We start from the raw sequence: 23480 nt of genomic DNA on the forward strand, positions 1-23480 counted from the left end.
AATGACTCCCATTGACATTCTCCAGTTACTACTCTCTAACCAGAAAGTCATGTTGCCCCTGGCAATTGATAGTGACATGGGTTTAGTCTTTCCATGACTAAGTTTTTCATATGTTTATGAAAAACTGCAATTTGGAAAACTGTTACCCATTAGAAGTTGGTCTTTTAAAAGTCATGGGGACTACTTTAAGTGGTTTTAGCACTGTTTGAGTGACTTAGGGATCATGTAACCTTCCTAAGTGAAAAGACATTCCCCAGATCTTTAAGAACTAATATCATTATGAAGCAAAGAGGGGTCAGATATAATTATTTTTGAAGATATGACTGTTTTGGTTTTAGGGAGATTGGTGCCTGTGTTAATGCTGACTTTTTGGAGACATCCCACACAATTTGGAATATGGCTGCAGGAAATCTAGGCAACTTTTCTAGGGTGTGGTTCTCTCTGTTACAGGTGAACGTGGAAAAAACTGTACTTGACTCTCCGTTTCTTAAAACTTGGTCAAGAAGAGACAATTTATTCTAGAATCACAGCACATTAGTGTTGGAAAGGGCCTTAGGATCATCTGATTCAATCTTATTTTTCCACAGTTAGAAAAGATGCAAAGAGAAGTGAACACACCTACCCACAATCAGAAATAGAAAAATATGTGCATTTACCCAGGGCTCATCTGCTTAGGGCTGTTCAGTTTCATAAGGTAAGTAGATCATTCCCATAGGTGAATAAATAACACTATTCAATGGAAAAAAATTACTGCTTTCTCTAAGAAAGTGATGGTAAAGCCAAAACTGGCACGAGGCTCACCAAGCGCCAGACACTGTTCTGAGCACTTTTTTTTAGGGTGAACCATCTGAATCACATAAATTGCCAATATTTGACTATTTTGATCCTACAAAACAGCAATTTTATATTATTCAACCTAAAACATGTATTAGCTCATTTAAGCCTCACAACCACCTTAGGAAGTTTCACAGATGAGGAAACTGAGGCCAGAGAGGTTAAATAATTTGCCCAAGGTCACAGGATGGCAAGTGCAGAGCCAGGATTCCACAAAGGAATCTTCCAGAGCCTTGGTTCTTCACCACAATCCTACTTGGCATCTTTCCAACAGCCAGGAGTAACGCCAGAGTTGTCCCCTTCTGATACGTTTATAAACTTGACAGAGATCTAGAAAGATGACTTTCCCCCATTATACTCAGTTCTTATGAAGCAGGGGCTCTCACAAACCTAGACTAATTAAAAAGCTAAGTGATATAGAATAACCAACTGATTATGTTAAAGAAGAAAAATCTGTTGCTGTACTTTTTTTTTTTTTTTTTTTGCGGTACGCGGGCCTCTCTCACTGTTGTGGCCTCTCCCGTTGCAGGGCACAGGCTCCGGAGGTGCAGGCTCAGCGGCCATGGCTCACGGGCCCAGCCGCTCTGTGGCATGTGGGATCTTCCCGGACCGGGGCATGAACCCGTGTCCCCTGCATCGGCAGGCAGACTCTCAACCACTGCACCACCAGGGAAGCCCTGTTGCTATACTCTTAATGTAGAGCTAAGCAGGAAAATTACAGACATTAATTAAGGAGTTTGGGGAACTCCTCCTGTTAAATGAAGAGTGTCAGAGCCCTGGAATAGAGGTAAGTAATAAGAGAACCCTAACCACGACTCTTTCTTTCTCTATGGTTCTGAATTATATTAAGAAAGGTGCTTTGTGGAATTGAAAATAAAGTAATAATCACTAGGCTTCCAGATGCCCTGCAGACATGTTTGAACTGTCCTACAACTGAATCACCAACTACAGACACACTGCCTTTTATCACAGATGATTAGTCTTATGAATGTATCTTTCCACAGGGGAACAGCCTACACACTTAATGAAGTTCTATTAACGCAGACATATCAAAACTGACAGTCATTGTCTACATATCACTTGGGTCGAAGGAGTGCAATGTTAAAACTATCGGTAGATAACCACACTCCCACACATACTCCCCCACTCTCACACCTGCTCTATTATGTTAAAGACACTGTCATTTCCATTATTCTCAGTGGTAAAGTCAGTTATTAAATTCCATTTACTAAGATCAATCTGAGATAGTCAATATTTCCAGGAATAATACCCTGAGAACCTTTTGTCTGACAATTTTCTGTTTTTGACCCCCAGAGAGGATGAAAGAATTGGTCCTCTACAGACCTTCCCATTTAGTGGAAATGGTTAGTTATTATTTCCACACTGACTATATTTTAAATCAGTTCAAGGACTCCTGTGGCTCTGCTAAAAAAAAAAAAAAAAAAAGCCAGCTGTGTCACGTGGTTAACAGAGAATGCAAAACTATGAAGGACCTCACAGGGCAGGCCCCTATTCTCCCCTACCTTTGGAATTAAAGATAGGAAGAGGCACAGTCCTGTGTTAGTACAGATTATGGTACAGTTGCCCCAGAATGGTCTATTATGGAAGAACATGGTTTTCCTGTTTGATGTCAACCTCAGAAGTTAGGCATATCCTTCAACATACCTAACCTCCCTTAATAATCCATTTACACTGTCATCCAGGAATCTGCCTCTAGCTTTCAAACATCTGTATTTTCAGCTAGTACATCATGAGAGGAATTTGACAGCTTTACTCTTCACTGTGTAAAATAATATTTCCTTCTATTTGTTATAAACTTAACTCTCAAGGGTCCAGCCAGACTCCATCTGAGATACGGGTAATACCTCCATCCCACCAGTAACCTCGATGACTTGGAGAGACTTATTCTGTTAGTCTGTTCTCCTTGGCCACAGCAGTTGCCTTTTCTAGAATTTTCTCTAGTGTCACCACACTGGGTGCACCAAACAGAACTTGAAATTTTTACTCAAGGAGTAGAAGGTGACTAAGATGATATTTTATCCACAGTTCAATTGTGGAATTGGTATTATTTGACAGTTCTAGAAGTAAATTAAATGAAGAAGAATAACAAGTTTTTCTGGGAGATAAGCCCATTTTTAAAAGATTATCCACTTAGCCTTTATTTTCTAGTTTTAAATTACAAACCAAGTTTTGATAAAGCTTTCTCCCCAATTTTGAGATGATTCTTAAGTTTTGGTTTAAAATCTCTAACAATCATTTTTAAAATTTACACTACATCTACACTACATCTTTATTGCATTTCCCTTGTTATTTACATGCATATTTATGCCCTCAAAAAAATCTAACCTCAGTCAAGCATAAGATGAGATCTCCTCCCAGTCAAGCAACGGACATTACATTCTGGACAGTCTAAACCTCCCATTACTGTGGCTGTGTATTATTTTTCTTTTTTACTCTTTCACAATTGTCTTATTACTGAAAGCCAATAATACAAGATTCTAGGACTCACATAATACAACCTTCTCTCTCTCTCTCTCTTTTTTTTTTTTTAATTCAAATTCCTACTTTGAACCTGATGGTAGTTGTGGACTTCTCTTTTTTTTTTTTGGTACACGGGCCTCTCACTGTTGTGGCCTCTCCCATTGCGGAGCACAGGCTCCGGACATGCAGGCTCAGAGGCCATGGCTCACAGGCCCAGCTGCTCCACGGCATGTGGGATCTTCCCGGACCGGGGCACGAACCCGTGTCCCCTGCATCGGCAGGCGGACTCTCAACCACTGCGCCACCAGGGAAGCCCAGTTGTGGACTTCTTTGTTATCCATGATTAGGCTCATTTATCTTTTAAAATAATGTTCCTCTTTATTTCAATAGCCTGTGGACTTAGCTGATCTATCTCCACAGACACACACACAGGTACAACCCAAGTGCTAAGCTTCACTGCAAATTACTGTAATACAGGGCCCCGAATATTTGTCCTATCACTGATATTCATCAAATAAAGATGTCTAGGCAATGTGAAAACTCAGAATAGCCACTGTCAGCTAGATTACCTATATAAATATGACTGTGATTTTATATTGTATATATATGCATGGTTTGTGTTTATTCATTTTTTGGCTAGGAAAGTTGCTTCTGGCTCATAAGATAGAATTATATTAATGGTCCATGATATTCTTCACTGAAAACATGGCTTCTTGCTATTTTGTTACTTGAGCAAGCGTGAAAAATGTTTTTCTATAAGCAAAACAGAAGTATGAAAAACCGGCCTTAATAATTAAGACCTGGAGAAATTAGAAGTAATTTAAAATTTCCTATATCAGGATATTAGGTAAAAATTTCTTACATCAGGATATTGGCCCATGCCAAGTAAATCAGACACAGAAATGTACAAACTCAATTTCAAGAAATATTTGGAAAGCAAACTAGACATTAAAACCCATTTATACCTATTTATATTAAAAAGTTAATTAATTTAAATAGGAAAAAAAGAGAGAAAAACATGTACACAAAAATACCTTTCCCATCACTGAAATAATCACAAGAAGATGCAGTGGAAAAGGGGGGAAGGGCACAGTCAACAACACCTATGTAGGGCTTCCCTGGTGGCGCAGTGGTTGAGAATCCGGCCAATGCAGGGGACGCGGGTTCGATCCCTGGTCCGGGAGGATCCCATGTGCCGCGGAGCAGCTGGGCCTGTGCACCACAACTGGTGAGCCTGTGCTCTGGAGCCCATTAGCCACAACTGCTGAGCCCGCGTGCTGCAACTGCTGAAGCCCACGTGTCTGGAACCCGTGCTCCATAATGAGAGAGGCCACTGCAATGAGAAGCCTGCACGCCGCAACCAAGAGTGGCCCCCGCTCCCCGCAACTAGAGAAAGCCCGTGCGCAGCAACGAAGACCCAACACAGCCATAAATAAATAAATTAAAACAAAAACAAAAAACACCTATGTAAACGACACTGTCACTTTCAGCACTGATTTCTCCTCTTTTCTACCCCATTTTACTAAGATTTCTGGATGGACAACACAGTTGAGTAATCTAAGCTTGCTTCTAGTGAAGGGACCTGACTTGCATTTTCTGTGCACTTCCCCCGTGGGACCCATACATGTACCAAGCTGAGCAGTGGAGGCTCAGCTACCTGCTCTTAGACTCAGCAGTAGGTTACAGAACGCTTCCTGCTCGTTGCAGGTGTATTTGAGATCCATCTCATCTCCCAGGATCAAATCCCTCAGCTCTGTCACTGACGTCTGACTTGGCACTGGAAGGGAACAGTGGCTTTCACCACTGGCCTCTCTGCTCCTGTTTCTAGTGTACCTGGCTCTTTTGGAAACACAGTATCTCAGGTTCTAGCCCTGGAAGCACAGAGAGCCCAAACAAACTGGGGACACTGGAGAAGACGACATGGCTTTGCAGCGCTGGGTGTGGTCAGCGGTGGCTGATCACTCTGCCAGGCTTCTGTCTGGCAGGCTTCAAACCCCTTGCTGGGGTCTGTGGCAGGATGGGGGCTACCCAGAGAGACAGATAGACTTCTTAGAATTTTGCAAAAAGCCAGAACGTTTGATTTCATGTGCTACCTGAAGCTTAATTATAACTTCAGAGCAAAAGGTTTATAATTAGCAACCTCATGTAAAAATTGACAAGGTCATTTCCCCCAAATATGCTATTTCTGTGGCCCGTTAAAATCCTTTTGCTGAACCTTAAAAACATGGATTAAGTTTACTGGTTTAGTAAGAGCTTCAAAGTTACTGTGACCGATTTGAAGCTGTTGTGAAGACTGCCTAGGTCAGGAGAAAAGCCAGGCAAGGTAGTATTTTTTCCCCAAGTAACCAGCTGTGGTCTGTGTTAAGTGAACTGCCTCTTATATTTGTAGCTTCCACCACAGAGACATCACAGTGGAACCCTGGCTCTTCACTCTTCAGGAAAATATCGGTTGGCAGTTACTGGTTTGAAGTGGATTCAGAAAACAAGAGTGTCATGTTTAACCAGGGTAGTCTGGAGAGAATGGGAAAGATGCAAAAGAAATGCTATTGCCCCTGGGAAAGACTGTTAAACAACCTGTCTGAATGACTGATAGAAGGAAAGGGTAACAGCTGGGCTGTGATGACACCTCCAGACTCTGGACCTTGTGTCAAACTTCCTACAACTTGGAAAGCTGATAAGGGTCCTTTAACGAGGTCACTAGTCATCACTAATCCAAGAAAGAATGTTCCTTAGTCTGCTGTTCCTGGTGTCAGGATTGTTCATTACACTAAAAAAATGAGAACTAGTCTCTCACCCTATCAAGGGCTACCTGGGTAGCAGGGAATTGAAGCTGAGAGACTCCAGACATTGGTGACTTCCTTGTGCTGATGTGAGCCACACTCTCATCAGCCCCTTGCCAGGCTTGTGACAAAATGTATCCCTTGTGATGATGGGGGAGGGACATCAAAGCTACATCTGAGTGTCTGTGGCCTCGGCGATGCCACTGCCGTACCTCCTGTTATGCACCCTTCTAAGTCAGGTCAGAGCAAGGTAAACCAGCAGTGTCTGCTGAGACGCTGTTGACTGAGAACTTGAACCTGAAACTTACTACTGTGGTCTGACAACTGGCAAATGCTTTGCTTGTAACAATAATAATGTCTAGGTCTAGCTATCATTAAGCACACTTTGATTTGGTCCCAAGGAAAACTATTAGTTGGCTTTTACTATCTGAGTCGTTGAAATGTTTCCTGTTATTCTATCTACCCCATCCTGGCAATGAGCAATAATCCTAGGCACCTTGTGCCAATCTACTTCACACTATGGCCCTGTTGAACTGGGATCACTCCAGGGGTTTTCAGATAGGAGAATGATCAGTTATTTTACAGTGACATATAGGTAGCAGCGGCTTCAACCCAACGGTGGAACTCTGTAACAGTTTCTCATATTACAGAACCAACTGTCAAATATCACGGTACTTTTCCCCACAAATTCCTTAAAAAAAAAAGGTGGGCATGGGCAATACAAGATAAAAATGGCTACATAAGCACATTGCCTCCTTAATAAACAAAAAAGGAGTGTGCTAACTGAAAGTAACGCGTATTAAGAGCACCCAAGGAGCCACAGGGGTGGCTTGTGTACAGCTCTGATTTTAAGACCAATTTCATCAAATCCTGGGAAATAATCAACCTTCTATTACACAATGTCTTGCTTTTCAATTTCATGTCTCAAAAGGGAAAGAAAACATGCACCTTGAAATTTATATAATATCTGTTACTTATAAAAATACACCCAAACTTAACTTTAACAAAACACCATTTTATGTAAATGTAATTAATTACCAGCTAGTAGGTCTGCCGATGCTGACGAGCTAGAAGCAGCCTGAGATGCAGGTTGGGGTTCAGAAGCACTACTTCCAAATGCATCTACCCATTATCCATTATGCAGCAAAAAAGTAAAAGAGTGTAAACAGTAAGTACAGCAAGTAAGGGAAGTGATTTCCCGAGAAATGCATAGACATGACACTCTGTGAGGCAAGCTTGTCTCCTGTGGATGTGTTAAATGACTTAGTGGACTGAATTACGCTCTGACCAGTTTATTCTCTCAAAAGATGAGTTCTAAGCTATTTAAGAATTAACATCTCTTTGTAAGAGTAGGAGAATTCTTTTTCTTTCTTTTTTTTTTTTAAGAATAAAACTTTGGGACTAAATTCTGTAAATTCTAATTCCTATCCAAACAGGATCAAAGTTTTTAAAATTTTTGCCCAAAGGTAAAATGAAAGAATCTTCCCACTTAGAACTCTGTTAAATAAAACTTAACAAACTTAATTCAAACAGCAGCAGACCTCCTTGTACCTATATATTAAATTTCAGTGTTTATTTGAACAAGTTTTGAGTCCCTGAATGTCACAGACTGTGACATCTTTGTACGCCATGATGTGTCAATGTACTATAGGTACTCAGTGTGGGTTTAATTTGCTAAGGATGGTATTTTACCCCATAGCATACACATTTATAGACATTCATGAAGAAATCACTTCAAACCTGGACTTTTCCCTCTAAATTTACTGCTAATAGAAGACTTCGAATGAATGTATCATCCAAATGAGTAGTTCAAGAGTTAACTCAGTACATCTGCCTGTCTTCTGATAACACACAGGAAAAGGAAAATGCATTTAAATTAGTGAAACATCTTCCAGTTCTCTGGGAGGATTTAGAAACATTAAACGTAACATAAATAAACCCTATAGAATAATGTATGACATCTAGAGCTTATGCTTTCAGTTCTGACTGGCTAATGTCTTTTCAATTCTGAATTATCTATGTTTATATTGCTTTTAAGAGCTTAGAAATGTTGATTTAGCCAACAGATCAGGATCACTAAAGAAGAGCAGTAGAAGGAAATTCCAATCAGCTGATTCTACATTAGGACGAACAAAAAGTTAAAAACACAAAGACTTCAAATGAAAAGACTTCAAATGAAAAATGATCTGGTTTTGTTAGGACATGCACTAAAAAATATGACGAACTGACGAGCATGTAGATGATGATGACAAATGGAAAAGATCTTAACGTAAGTTTACATTTAAAAGATGGAAATAACTTCACATAATCAAAAGAAAAAAGACCAAGTATCATGAAATAGAAGATCTAAAAACTATTCTGAGGGAAAAAAAGATTCTGTGAGTGTTGAAGGAGGAGAGATACGCACCCCCAAAAAGGTCTATCACACCTGAAGAATCCACCTTTGCTGGCGAGGCAGTGGTTGCAGGAGATGGTGCTACAAATGTATCCACTGTAGCAAAGCACAGAACAGGACAAAGTGCACGTCACCCAAAGGAAAATGAAACCATGAGCCTCGACAAACGGCTTCTTGAGGTTTCATGTTGAATAGCCCGAAGACTGCAGACAATCTTAACAGTTAAGGAAAAGCCAACAGATTTTAAAATACATGCTTTCCAGAAGAAAATAAAACTTTTGACTCCCGAGGTCAGAGGTTTTAGTGTGAAAAAGAGGTTTTCTCTTTTCAATCGGCAGTAGATTTGAAATATTTACCCTCATCAGCTGGGGATGGACACAAAATGAGACTTTTTTATTGTAAAGTGAGTTTTGAGTGTAAAAGAACCCAAGACGAACCCGCGTGTTTTCGCGTCTGCCTCTCCACATATGACGCCCACAAGACATCTCGGAAGGCTTCACCTTGGCAAAAGCACTCACCGGATAGGAGGTCAGCAGTGAGAGAACTCTCAGGCACGGGAGAGGCCCCTTGTGGTGGAGAGGAGAAAGCATCTTCCAAAAGTGAAACAAACCAAAACCAAGCAGAGGTAAGTAGAGAGCTGAAATCAAAGTCACAAGTCTAACAAGTGCATTATCACAGGTGAGGACAAAGGGCTTAGTCATGAAAACATCTAGGCAAATTAGTGTAAAGAAAGGGGGGAGTTGGCTTTACCTGTCCCAAACAGGTCTATGCTAGGAGCAGCATCTGGCTTAGGCGCGGGGGCGACTTCGGGAGCAGACTCAAATAAATCTAAGACCAAGAACACACATGCCTTTACTCAACTGGACAAACCCGCCTGAAACAGCATCACTTTCCAGTTGTGCGTGAGCACTCTGGAAGGTTCTGGAACGAGCTGCAAATGGTTGCTGGAGAACCATTTAATGACACAGTCACCATGCAGACAGAGGTGTGGATGCAGTACATCATAAGGACCAGAATTCAGTCCACCAGGTGGGAAGAGTTCAACGACAATGACAAAAAAAAATTACCACCAAAGATATCTAGAGCAGGAGGAGCGGTGGTGGTGGCGGCGGAGGTGGTGGCAGTGGTGGCAGCGGCAGCTGTGGTGGCAGCGGTAGTGGCAGCGGCGGCAGCTGCGACGGCGGGAGCAGGAGAAGGAGCGGTGGCGGGAACCGGAGGGGCTGTGCTAGCTGTAGGGGTAACTACAGGAGCACTGGTCTCAGGTGGCTTCATTGCAAAGAGGTCCAGCTCGGGTGCAGCCTCTGCACTACCTTCAGACGGGGCAAAGGGGTCTTGGGGAAAGGAAAGCGGAGACACATACGGCATCAGTAAGGAAACAGACAACAGAGAGGCGTCAAAACTATCGGTACGAGACATCTGGCACAGATATTCACATGCGAGCTAGGCATTAGGCGGCCTGCTTTGAGCTACTACCCTATTAGCAGGGGTCAGTCATTAGGATGTTTTTCTAAAGAGAAAAGAAAATGTAGTAGACATCACGAAGTTCAGAAACAGAAACACTTCAGAGTATTGTCAGATAAGCCTACAGTCTAGGATCAGAGATGGTTATTCAAATCCTTACTTTAATCTGGTCAGTTTGGTAGCTTGGAAAATTCATGAGAACATGCCTACATATTGGAACTCAGTGTTACAAAAGAGTACAATACAGCATTAGAGGGAAACAAACGAAACAACAAAAAAACATTAAGAGAGCATACTTGCACTGACAAAAATTGTCAATCTTGAGCAATTGCCAATTTTGATAAGGATGCCCTTCGTTTTCTTAATGTTTTCAAGGGCCCGCATTCTTTACTCCGTTACGATGAGTGATTACTTTATACTCAGAAGAAAGCAAAATTAGAAACACAAAGGGCCAAGTCTAGCTACAGGAGTTTCACATCAGGACAGAACGACAACAGACGGGCTCAGGACTGGAAACCCACCGTTTCCTGAACACGCATCAAGCGCTGCGGCTACAGGGGTCGGGGGTGCTGGCGCAGTGGCCCCTTCGGATGCTGCAGGGGCCTCCCCGGGAGAAGCTGCAAAGGCATCTTGGGTGCAGGTTTTAAAACAACAGAAATGAAAGGGATAAAAAGAGAAGAAAAATGTAGTAAAAGAACCAAGTTAAATTGCAAAGAAGGCTCCCTTATACAACATGAATGGCTTGAAATGCATTTTTATGGCCCATGCACTGTTGGCGGTCACAAGACAATGACGCTTGGCGCCCCTTCATGTTGGTTACATGCAAGTGGTACAGTGTTGATCCTGCTGAGGCCTGTGAGGATCCAAAAGGTAACAAGATTCTCATTGTATAAGGGCTCTGAGAAGCATGTCTTATGTATCATTAGAAAGGAATGGATGTGAAAAATAAAACACAAAAATAACTTTATTATGCAATTTAAGACATTGATCTTTCATGCCCAGGTAATATTTATATACTATGCTACTGTGATGTCTCTGACTAGTGGTTTCTAGCAAACAAGGATATCTTCCTTAAGCCCAATAAAATTAAGTATATGATGATGATGTAAACAATTTTAGTTTACATGTTCTTTTATAGTCTACTACAGACAAAATTATACTGTTAACATGAAAGGTATACTAAATGTTCATAAAAGTTAAATCTTCACTATCCCTGAAAAACATTTTCAGACACAACCAAGGATTTGTTTTAAAGAACTAAAGAAAAAAAATTAGGAGATGACACCATAATGCCTTTATTTTGACTTAAATTTATAGTTGTTTTCAAATACTGAATTGCTCCACTTATGTGGACAATGATCCATTTTCAACAGATTAAAAATGTAGTTTCATGTTTTAAGACTACAAGTGTATAACTATCTATAGTAGATTATAATAATATACAGTAGATCCATTAACATGCAGGCAGCCTCCATTTATAAATGTCCAATTTATCAATGGCTGATGTGTACAAATGATTCCCAATGTGTTTCTGTCAACACACCATGTTAATTATGGTAAAAAAAAAATCCTGGAGTTTTCAAAGAAACCCTTTAGTTCCAAAGTACAGAAGGAATGAAGCCATCATAAATATGCCTTGCCTAGAAGAAATTTCTGGAAGGTAGGGACCAAAAAGAACCTGCCACTGACCTGCTAGATTTCCCATCCTAAAATACCACCTTCTGCAATATCTACCAGTGTTCCCTAGAACACTGTTCCTCTAGCCATTAAAAAGAATTTGTCAAACATGCTTGGGAAATGCTACACGGTATACACATTTTCTCAGATATTTATGTGGTATATTGGGCTGTAGGAAGTCCTGCAGTCGAGACACTTGTTTCTCAGGTTCACCCGGTGTGTTCCAAACTGATCTGAGTATGAGACACATTATGGTAATGTCCTGAAGCCTGGCCTTAACAAACATTAAACATTAGAGACTCGCTTGAGTTAAAAGGTCCTTTACAAAAACACAAATATCCCTAGAAGGGACAATGGGACAACCATATGTTACAGCTTGATTTGATTGCTTCCCACAGCTACACTGAGGGAATATATATATGTTCTGAGTAGAGGTCAGTCAGGGGAGAGGCTGAATAATAATAATGGAGTAGGAAAAACACACCAGGGGATAGGACAGACACACCTCCTCAGATGCCATGTTAAGGATACTATCACCGAGGACTTAGAGCCACTTGAAAGCACTAACAGCTGGGGCAGAGGACCACAAGAAAAGTCTAAGAGGAGGTTGGGAGGGCTGAAAATATTTTGCTACGGGTCAGGTCTGTTTTCTTTCTTTTCATTCTTAGAAAATTTGGAACTGAGGGTAATGCCATTGCAAGTAATAGAAACAGTAATAGCAGTCACTATTTATGTGCCAGTCGCTGTGTAAATATTTTATTTGCGTTATTAAATTTAATTCCTACAACTTTCTTGTGATATAGGTTTTATCATCTCCACTTTGTAGATAAGAGAACAGAAACTTATAAAGTCTGAGGATGTGACCAAGGTCCGGCAAGTGGCGGAGTCAGGATTTGGCTGTGAGTTGTTTGATGGAGGTTTGGGTGTTCCCTCCATCCCCGGTCAGCAAGACATCTCCTTTTAATGCTTCTCTGAAACTAAACATTGTAAACTTAACTCATCAACTGTCAACACTTCTCTTAAACAAAGGAGCCCCAGTTGCTCCAGCCCCCAGCTGCTAAGTGTTCCCAGCCCATTTGATGGAGATGTGAACGAGTGAGACTGGATGATCCCAGCCCCACAGCCACTGTCTGATTGTAGCCACGAAAGGGACCGTGAGAGACAACCGTCCAGCTGAGCCCACTAGACCCCCCAGGACTGTCAGAGACAATAATATAATTTTGATTTTGTTTAAAAAAACAGCAAAACTTCTTAGCTACCCAGCTTTCTTTCATCATCGATGGCAGCATTATCCTTCCAGCACTGAAAGCTAAAGCAATCTCCAATCTAGTTCTCTTTCCCTTGTTACCCATTTGCAGTTCAGGTCTACATTCTGCCAATTACCAACCAGTGCTACTTCCAGGAAATGCATGTTCCTGCTTTTCTACTGTTATGGACTCAGTCCAGCCTTACCCAGCAAACCAGTCTCTGACACTGCTGCAGACTAGCCTTCTCTTCCTTCTGGCAATCTAGGAAGAATTTTCTCCCTCATTTTTTATCATGTGACTGACTACCTTTGTAAAAATTTCTTACTGCTATTGTCTTCTCCACCCTGAACTCCTCTCCCTGTCTTCTCCAGGCACACACACCATCTTTAAATCACATACTTGGCACAAAGGTTTCAATCATTCTCAGCGTCTTGAGCCTGAGGGTCACTATTCCAGTTCATTTTCTTCCCCAAAGGTCCCAGATTATAAGACTCTTACATGAAATCTAGTTGTAAGTGCTTATATTTAATTATTGGTTTTAAGGAAGATTGATTAACTTGGTTTGTTAACCAATTTGTTCAAATGAAGTCAGGTTTGGGAGGCAAGTTCTTTGGTTTTCCAGCCACTTGGTTTTGTGTTCACAGCCTACCATCATGGAGGCTTGCTCACAAATTAACACAGTTGACTGAAAGGGTACCCTGGTGAACGTGTAGAGGAATGAGCATCAATTTAGCATTGCACTTCTTAGAAAAAAACTGTATTGTTACAAACTAACATGCTGTTGTTAGTAGAGTTTACATCAGTGAAAAACAGAATGCTTTTAAGGATTCTGTGTTTTATCTTTATCAACATCTGTAAGTTTTACTAAATTTTTAAAGCATAACACTGCCTTGCAGTCCTGTTCTGCCTGACCGCAGAAGGCAGAAGGCAGATTTCATTTCTTAAAAGTTCCCTTTAAAAAAAATAAGAATTCGGGCTTCCCTGGTGGCGCAGTGGTTGAGAGTCCACCTGCCATTGCAGGGGACACGGGTTCGTGCCCCGGTCTGGGAGGACCCCACATGCCGCGGAGCGGCTGGGCCCATGAGCCATGGCCGCTGAGCCTGCGTGTCCGGAGCCTGTGCTCCACAACGGGAGAGGCCACAATAGTGAGAGGCCCACGTACCACAAAAAAAAGAAAAAAAAATAAGAATTTAGTAAATATAATGTTTCTAAAAATTTTTTTTTAATGACTTACATTGAAACGACTAAAACATTATGTGGGTATCAATCTGAGTATTTTAAAATAACAGACACTCTGTATTTTTCAAATTTGTAATGAAAATACAAGACTAAAATACATATAAAAATCTAACATTTCAGTATTTCATATTCCTGAAATTAAACAATTAGCCATTATTCAGAAATTAAAATTCATTAAGCTTATTTCTAAAGAAATCTACTTAATACTGCTATATATGCCACATAAAACCTCAAAGGGGCATATTTTAAAGTCATATAAATGAAATGACTGGTGCTCTTATTATTCAAAAGTTCTACCACTTGCCCATTTTAGAGATACAAAATTTTTTTAAAATGGCCACACAACATGACCAAAGAGATTTTAGTTTAAGTTTTAATTTAAAATCTTACCTCTAAATGATTCCTTATAAATCCATAAAGAACACGAAAGAAATCAGGGAGTATCACTGAAAACTACAAGACAGACAGTGACACATATAGATTTCTGAACATAAAAGATAGAGATTTTATAGCTATCAGAGGCCGGGAGACAGTTTACAGAACTATAAAGATTAGTAAAAATAATTGTGATGAGATTTGCAGATGTACTCATCTTTACTTATCCTCCAGCCAGATGACTAGGAAGGATATTGGTGAAATTAAAGGAGAGCCTCCATTCTTTTGCATTAAATTATATGATTTTCTATAGTACTGACCTTTTAAATTTGTATTTCAGGGTAGAAAGACTGACATCACGAAAATATTTTCAAATATACAGATTCTTCTGCTTGATGACCGTCGTCAAAGCAGTAATAAATGATTAACACAAACAGCATAATGGCACAAAGAATATTTCCAAGAAATATCTTAGGCAGGACCATGAGAGAAGCAAGATGGAGTTGACTGATTTCTTATAGGCAATTAAGCTCCTTAAAATGGACTGAAAAACAAAAATCTAAATAGCTAAAGGAACAGAAATGCTTACGTACAAAATTGTTATCCAAACTGTCCATGTTTTCCTTGAATTTTTCTCTTAATATAAGCCTATGAGAAACCATCCATACTCAAGACCAATAATGGAGGTAGGAAGGATGGGGTGAAGAAGTTGGTTTTATAAATTTAAGCTAATATTTTAATTTCTGGTCTCAAAAGTTACAGAGGCATAACTGAAAAACTAACTTTCTCTAGTGGATGACTCCTCATAATAAATTATTCCAGAGTATGCAAATCCCTTCTACTTTAAAAAACAAACAAAAAAAATGGATTTCTCCTATAATAGATTTGGAAGATCAACAGAATGGCAGTGCAGCAAGGCAGGAGCAAATTCCTCGCATGAAACAGAGGCAATGATGCTGTGTCCCGTTGAGTATTCCTTGTCTTGGACAATGTTGGCAAGCCTCAGAGACTGGGGCACGGCATGTAGCACAGTGGTATGTGACAGTGTGTAAGTGTATGTTCCCAGGGGAATACGTTAACTCCACCAGAGCCTGCCAAGTCTCTCCTGCCCCCACCCCTTATCATTTGCTTCCTCCAATTTCTTTACCATATTCTCAAAATGCCCTGGGAAAGATGTTATACTGTAACGAAGAAACACAAAACTATGACGACTATAACACTGTTCAATGTATACATGTGAAATGAGTACCTCTCCAGGTTTGGACATTAGCACCACTCAAAATGGGAAGATGTAAATAAACTGATTTCAGATGGTTCATCAGGTCCAGGCATATTATATTGACAGAGTGTAGGATATTTGACGGAAGCTTACAGCTGTAAATCAACTCTGTGACAGAATTTACATTTGCATGGAAAAAATATTTTCAGACAATCATTTCAAAGTCTGATATAAACCTGTTTTCAATCAGTGTTGCAAGTGCCAACTCCAATGATCTCTCAAAGTTCTGAAGCCAAAGGTGATCCAAGTTTTTGCTTGGACAGAACAAGCTTAAAAAGTTGAAAAAATGGACATATCCCTAAACTCTCTTCAGAGACCTCTGGATCTGAACTCCACGTAGGTGATTTTTTTTTGTCCTAAATCTTAAAAAATAACTTAGGCCAAGATTTCTCCTCCCATATTCCCCAAACATTTTTTTCTCTCAGCTAGTTCAAATCTAAAAAAATTCCAAAAAGCCAATTCTAAATATGGTAGAAAGATCTGGTACCACTCTTATAGATACTGCAGGGCTGGAGCATATACGGGACAAGAGTTCTAATAGCAACTTAAATCCTAACTTCGCAAAAAGTAGAAAATTAAATAGGTCCAAAGCATTTGCAACCTTTGCTCTATAATCACTAAAATTAAATGAATATGAAGTTGACAAATTGAGCAAAGATAAATACATATGAATAAACATTTTAAAAGTACTTAAACACTCTGCCATGCAAGTTCTATCTACCTGCCATGTTCTATCATGTAAAAGATTTAAATGCTTTAACGCTATGGTAATTTTAGCAATCCTGGAAGGAAAATGAAAGAAAAGTGATGTGACTGACTAACCTCCAAAGAGATCCACTTCAGCAGCGACAGCAGTGACAGTTGTAGTAGTTGAGGCAGAGGCTGAAGTAGTTGCAATTTCAGCAGTTGTAGCAGGAGGAGTGGGTTCTGGTGCGAACGGATCTGAAATCTGTGCTTCGGAGGGAACAGAGGAAAGTGCAGCCAGAGAATCTATGTCGCACCAGAGACAGAGAACAAATTGAAGAGAAGAAAAGGAAAGGACAAAAGATATACCAGGCTCCAAATGAGCAAAGTGAGGACAGTTATTAAGATATAGAAGTCTCTCGAAACAGAAGTTTACAAATAAAGTTTTACTCACCCTCTCCCAAGAGGTCTATCGATGTCCATGGGTCAGCATAAGAAAAAATAAGAGATAAAGCTGAAACTTTCAACCACACCAATGTCCAAGCAGGGTGAGGCACTAACTGAAGAAATTTTAGCTTTATGTACCTTTCTGGACCATTTGAAATTAAAAAAATAAATGTATTACCTATTATTATCATGGAACTTTTGAGCCGGAGTGGACCTTAGAGATCCTCTAGATCAACTTTCCAACTTCATAGGTGGGAAAACTGAGAGCAAGGGAGGTCAAGAGTCTTACCTTAAGCTAGGTCTAAGCAACTTCCACAAACTCAATTGATTTCTTATCAGATTTACCATTTCATCTGCTTTGGTTGATTTCATTATATTGTAATTGTCAGTTCTGAAGAAACCATAGTTAATTGAATTTTATTGATCCTCTTTATTTGATGTGTCATATCAGAGCATGAATAGAGGCCTTATAATGGCTATAGTTTGACTGTGGAACATACTAAGCTGAATGCAAGTTTAGGGGTTAGAAAAAAGAAACTCTTAACCTAAACTATTTTCTTCTTCATAAGTTTCACATTACCAGGTGTTTTTCAGTTCAGTATATAAACTCTATATTTATAAACATTATGTGACAACATATGAAAATTATTTTTAAGAAGAATGTGAGAGATTATACAGCATCAAAACTTTTCATCCTTCTGAGGTCAGCATTCCATTGGGAGGTTCAGACTTAGTGACCAACAGTGGGATTACAGTTGGCATTCTAAATAAAAAGCCTAGGAGGGATTATTTTTAACTGTACTATGACTTTAGGTTAAACATTTATAGAGTGTCCAGTGGCATTCTTCTACTTTCAGTCATGTGATACATCTCAGGGATCACATTCAAATTCATGAATGTTACTGGAAATTTATTTTAATCATGAAGAAACTTTATCAAAGCTCATTAGGGAGCAATTTTTTTCAGAGCCTTAAAAGCCATATGGGAACTCAGTAAACCAAAAGTTCTAGAAGACATTTAAAAGATTGAGAAACATAAATTTGACATTAAAAATAATTACTTTAGATATAAAGACACACAGACTGAAAGTGAGGGTATGGAAAAAGGTATTCTATGTAAATAGAAATGAAAAGTCAGGGTAGCAATACTTAAGTGAGACGAAATAGACTTTAAAATAAAGACTGTTACAAGAGACAAAGAAAGACATTACACAATGATAAAGGTATCAATTAATGAAGAAGATATAATAATTGTAAATATATACGCACCCAACATAGGATCACCTAAATACATAAAGCAAATATTAACAGACATAAAGGTAGAAACTGACAGTAACACAGTAAAAGTAGGAGACTTTAACACTCCACTTACATCAATGGACAGATCCACACAGAAAATCAATAAGGAGACACTGGTCTTAAACTACATATTAGATTAGATGGACTTATATATTTTAATATATGAATTTATGTATATAAACCTTCCATCCAAAAGCAGCAGAATACACATTCTTTTCAAGAGCACATGGAACAATCTCTAGGATAGATCATATATGCTGGGCAACAAAAGAAGTCTCAGTAAACTTAAGAAGACTGAAATCATATCAGGCATCTTTCCCAACCAAAATGCCTTGGCTAGAAATCAACTACAAGAAAAATCTTCAAAAAACACAAACCCATGAAGGCTTAAACAAATGGATCACTGAAGAAATCAAAGAGGAAATAAAAAAATACCTTGAGACAAATGAAAATGAAAATACAGTAATCCAAAATCCATGGAAAGTAGCAAAAACAAGGCTAAGAGGGAAGTTTATAGCAATACAAGCCTATCTCAGGAAACTAGAAAAATCTCAAATACAACCTAACCTTACACATAAAAGAACTATAAAAAGAAGAACAAACAAACAAGAAAGTTAGAAGAAGGAAAGAAATCACAAAGATCAGAGCAGAAATAAGTGAAATAGAGACTAAAAAAAAGCAATAGAAAAGATCAATGAAACTGAGAGCTGGTTCTCTGAAAAAATAAACAAAATTGATAAACCTTTAGCCAGACTCATCAAGGAAAAAAAGAGAGAGCATCCAAATCAATAAAATCAGAAATGAAAAAGGAGAACTTACAACCAACGCCACGAAATACAAAGGATCATAAGAGAGTCCTACAAGCCATTATATGCCAAAAGAATGGACAACCTAGAAGAAATGGACAATCTCCTAATACTGAATCAGGAAGAAATAGAAAATACAAACAGTTCAGTAATGAAATTGAATCAGTAATAAGAAAGACTCCCAACAAACACAAGTACAGGACCAGATGGCTTCACAGGTGAATTCTACCAAATATTTATTGAAGAGTTAACACCTATCCTTCTGAAACTACTCCAAAAAACTGCAGAGGAAGGAACACTTCGGAACTCATTCCACAAGGCCAGCATCACCCGGATCCAAAACTAGACAAAGATATCACAAAAAAAGAACATTGCAGGCCAATATCACTGATGAACATAGATGCAATAATCCTCAACAAACTATTAGTAAACCAAATCCAACAATACACTTAAAGGAGCATACATCATGATCAAGTGGGATTTATCCCAGGAATGCAAGGATGGTTCAATACCTACAAATCAATGTGATACAAAAAACTGAAGAATAAAACTCATATGATCATCTCAATAGATGGGGAAAAAACTTCTGACAAAATTCAACATCCATTTATGATAAAAACTCTCAACAAAGGGGGTATAGAGGGAACATACTTCAACATAATAAAGGCCACTTGTGACAAACCCACAGCTAACATCATACTCAAGAGTGAAAAGCTGAAAGCTTTTCCGCTAAGATCAGGAATAAGGGAAAGATTCCCACTCTTGCCACTTTTCTTCAACATAGCATTGGAACTCCTAGCCATAGCAATCATACAATCAGAAAAAGAAATGAAAGGAATCCAAATTGGAAAGGAAGTAGTAAAACTGTCACTCTTTGCAGAAGACATGATACCATACATAGAAAATCCTAAAGATGCCACCAAAAAAACCGACTAGACCTCACAATGAATTCAGTAAAGTTGCAGGATACAAAATTAGTATACAGAAATCTGTTGAGTTTCTATACATTAAGAGTGAACTATCAGAAAGCGAATCCACACTTACACATTAATTAATCCACACATTAATTACATGGCAATTAATCTACAACAAAGAAGGCAACAATATACAATGGGGAAAAGACAGCCTCTTCAATAAATGATGTTAGGAAAACTGGAGAGCTGCAGGCAGAAGAATCAAACTGGACTACTGTCCCACGCCATGTACGAGAATAAGTTAAAAATGGATTAAAGACTTAAATGCAAGACCTGAAACCATAAAACTTCTCGAAGAAAACATAGGCAGTGCACTCTTTGATATTGGTCTTAGTAATATTCTTCTGACTATGTCTCCTCAGGCAAGGGAATCAAAAGCAAAAACAAACAAATGGGACTACATCAAACTAGAAAGCTTTTGCACAGTGAAGGAAATGATCAATAAAATGAAAAGGCCACCTACCGAATGGGAGAAGATATTTGAAAATGATATATCCAAACAAGGGGTTAATATCTAAAATACACAAATAACTCATACAACTCAACAACAAAAAGGCAAACAACCTGATTAAAAAATGGGCAAAGGACCTGAGTAGACATTTTCCAAAGAAGACATACAAGATAGCTATCAGACGCATGAAAGGATGCACAACATCACTAATCATCAGGGAAACTGAAATCAAAACCGCAGTGAGATATCACCTCACACCTGCTAGACTGGCTATTATCAAAAAGACAATGAATAACAAGTGTTGGTGAGAATGTGATGAAAAGGGAACCCTCATGCACTGTTGGTGGGAATGTAAACTGGTGCAGCCACTATGGAAAACAGTATACAGATTCCTCAAAAAATTAAAAATAGAACTACCATGTGATCTAGCAATTCCACTCATGGGTATTTATCCAAAGAAAATCAGAACACTAATTAGAAAAGATACATGCACTCCTATGTTCACTGTAGCATTATTTATAATAGCTAAGTTGTGGAAGCAACCTAAGTGCCCATCACTAGATGAATAAAGAAGATGTGGTGTGTGTCTACATATAGATAATGGAGTATTACTTGTCCATATTGGCCATTTGCAACAATGTGAATGGACCTAGAGAGGATTATGCTAAGTGAAATAAGTCAGAGAAAGACAAATACTGTATGATTTCACTTATATGTGGAATCTACAAAACAAACCAAATGAATAAACACAACAAAACAGAAGCAGAATCACAGATTTGGGGAACAAACAGGTGGTTGCCAGAGGGGAGGGGTTGGGAGGTAGGAGAGAAATAGGTGAGGGAGATTAAGAGGTATAAACTTCCAGTTGCAAAATAAATGAGTCATGGGGATGAAATGTATTGTGGGGAATACAGTCATTAATAGGTACTATCTTTGTATGGTGATGCATTGTAACTAGACTTATGGCGGTGATGATTTTGAAGTGTATAGAAATACTGAATCACTATGTTGTGTAATGGGAACTAACAGTGTTGTAGGTCAATTATAGTTCAAAACAACAAACAAACAGACAAATGCATAGAAACAGAGATCAGATTTGTGGTTATCAGAGGCAGGGGAAGAATGAAGGAGCTTGATGAAGGCAGTGAAAACATACCAACTTCCGGTTATAAGATAAAAAAGTACTAGGGCTATAACATACAACATCATAAACATAATCAGCACCATGCTATATATGCTATATATGAAAGTCGTTAAGAGAGTAAATCCTAAGAGTTCTCATCACAAGGAAAAATTTTTTCTATTTTTTTAATCTTGTATCTCTATGAAATGATGGATGTTCACTAAACTTATTGTGGTCATCATTTCATGATGTATGTAAGTCAAATCATTATGCTGGACACCTTAAACTTACAGTGTTGTACATCAATTATGTCTCAACAAAACTGGAAGAAAAATTTATCACATTAATTTAACTATGCAATTTGTGAACCCAATAAATATTAGGTAAAGCACTCTACAGATCCACTAAGATAATCAAGGCTCTTCCTAAAACTAAATCTTATGTATTTCATAGCAACATTAGAAAATTATAGCACATAGAGTTCTTGACATTAGCAATAGTTTTTAAATTTTAGAATGTACGCCTAGTGAATAGCTGACGTAGGGCTAGGGTATTTTCTGCTGTTAGGTGTTAGGTGTTAGGTGTCCAGGTCCCAAATCCTGAGAAGTAGAAGGTCCTTCCAATCATTCCTCAAGCCAACCGAACCTGGCCCAATACAACTGTTACTCTACAGTCCTATGTCCTAAGAGATATGGGAACATATGTATATGTATAACTGATTCACTTTGTTATGAAGCAGAAACTAACACACCATTGGAAAGCAATTATACTCCAATAAAGATGTTAAAAAATAAAATAAAATAAATAAATAAAAATATTAATTAGAAACCAAAGTGGGTCATCAGAAGCCAGAGAGACTTGGATTCTCTCTTCTCCTGGCATTGGTAGGGCTCTCTCTACCCCTGCCCTTATCAATGGCTACTTCAAGCTGCAGTGTGACTTAGCAGAAGAGCTAAGAGCCATGTAATTTAACAGCTTCCAGACCTCCCACTGTCTATCACAGGGGATGGGTAATTTATTTCATACACTTGGTAAGTGAGAAAGGAGAAGACTGTTTATGTGTACTAGAAGGAGAGAGAGTTAAAAAGATTTTAAAAAGAAGTATGAAAGATTAAAATATTAGTTCCTTGCTCTTAACTAGTGTTTTGTTCAGATGGAGGGTGATGAGAATGATATGACGGAAGATGGAAAGTAAAATTTCCTAGGAAAATGTACAATGATTAAGCATATTGGTGGATAACTGATGTTGAAAATTTTTTCCACTCTTGGAAACCCCGGGTGTTAGTCTCCAAAATCTTAGTTTTCTGGATGAAATATAATTTATGTTATACATTCCTTGTTTTATGCAAAATTTTCTCTACTATAAAAGCAAGTCCCTATTACAAGATGATGAGGATGGTTATTAAATATTCTCAAAACTGCTACCTTTTATAGAGGATTAAACTACACAACAAAACCCAACTTCAGCGTAAGAGTTCAATCCATTTGCAAGTAGTACATAATCAGAGTTGTTTGTATTATAGAAATTGCTAGAAAATATTCCCTGTAACCAAGGAAACAGAGCTACAACTATATTAACAAGGAAATCTATATTGTGCAGTGAGATGGAGCTGAACTTTTCATGTTTTTATGAAGATTAAATGTGTTAATATATTTAAGTGCTCGCCCATACCAAGAACATATCAAATGCTCGATAATAAAAGTTAATAATAGCACTAGCTCATATGGGAACTAGCCTTACTGTGGTGATCATTTCACAATGTGTATAAATGTTGAATCACTATGTTGTACACCTGAAACTAATATAATGTTGCATGTCAATTATACTTCAATAAAAAAACAGCAATAACTAACATTTAAGTTAAATAATAATTTTTCATTATAGGACTGTGAATTTCAAAGCTTCTATAAATCTTTCAGAGAGAGCAT

At 38.6% G+C, this 23480-nt stretch overlaps 1 protein-coding gene across 14 annotated transcripts in view; it reads right to left on the reverse strand.

Moving 5' to 3' along the window:
• The window catches only part of SNAP91 (synaptosome associated protein 91), a 156258-nt gene that overhangs the window by 27230 nt on the left and 105548 nt on the right, over positions 1-23480 (reverse strand). For 3 of the 14 annotated variants that reach the window (XM_082633871.1, XM_082633870.1, XM_082633864.1), the window contains 8 exons: positions 16907-16921; positions 16591-16758; positions 10473-10580; positions 9558-9821; positions 9241-9318; positions 9009-9080; positions 8503-8586; positions 7134-7217 (listed from right to left, as the gene is read on the reverse strand). The exons of 2 other annotated variants lie outside the window; for them this stretch is intronic. In XM_082633871.1, coding sequence (XP_082489997.1) covers positions 7134-7217; positions 8503-8586; positions 9009-9080; positions 9241-9318; positions 9558-9821; positions 10473-10580; positions 16591-16758; positions 16907-16921 — 873 coding nt within the window. The remainder of the gene's footprint in view (positions 1-7133; positions 7218-8502; positions 8587-9008; positions 9081-9240; positions 9319-9557; positions 9822-10472; positions 10581-16590; positions 16759-16906; positions 16922-23480) is intronic. 9 more of the 14 variants (XM_082633868.1, XM_082633872.1, XM_082633867.1 and 6 more) reach the window with 6 other exon arrangements.

This window comes from Mesoplodon mirus, assembly GCF_964341445.2.
Source record: "Mesoplodon mirus genome assembly, chromosome: 10".
NCBI lineage: Eukaryota > Metazoa > Chordata > Mammalia > Artiodactyla > Ziphiidae > Mesoplodon > Mesoplodon mirus.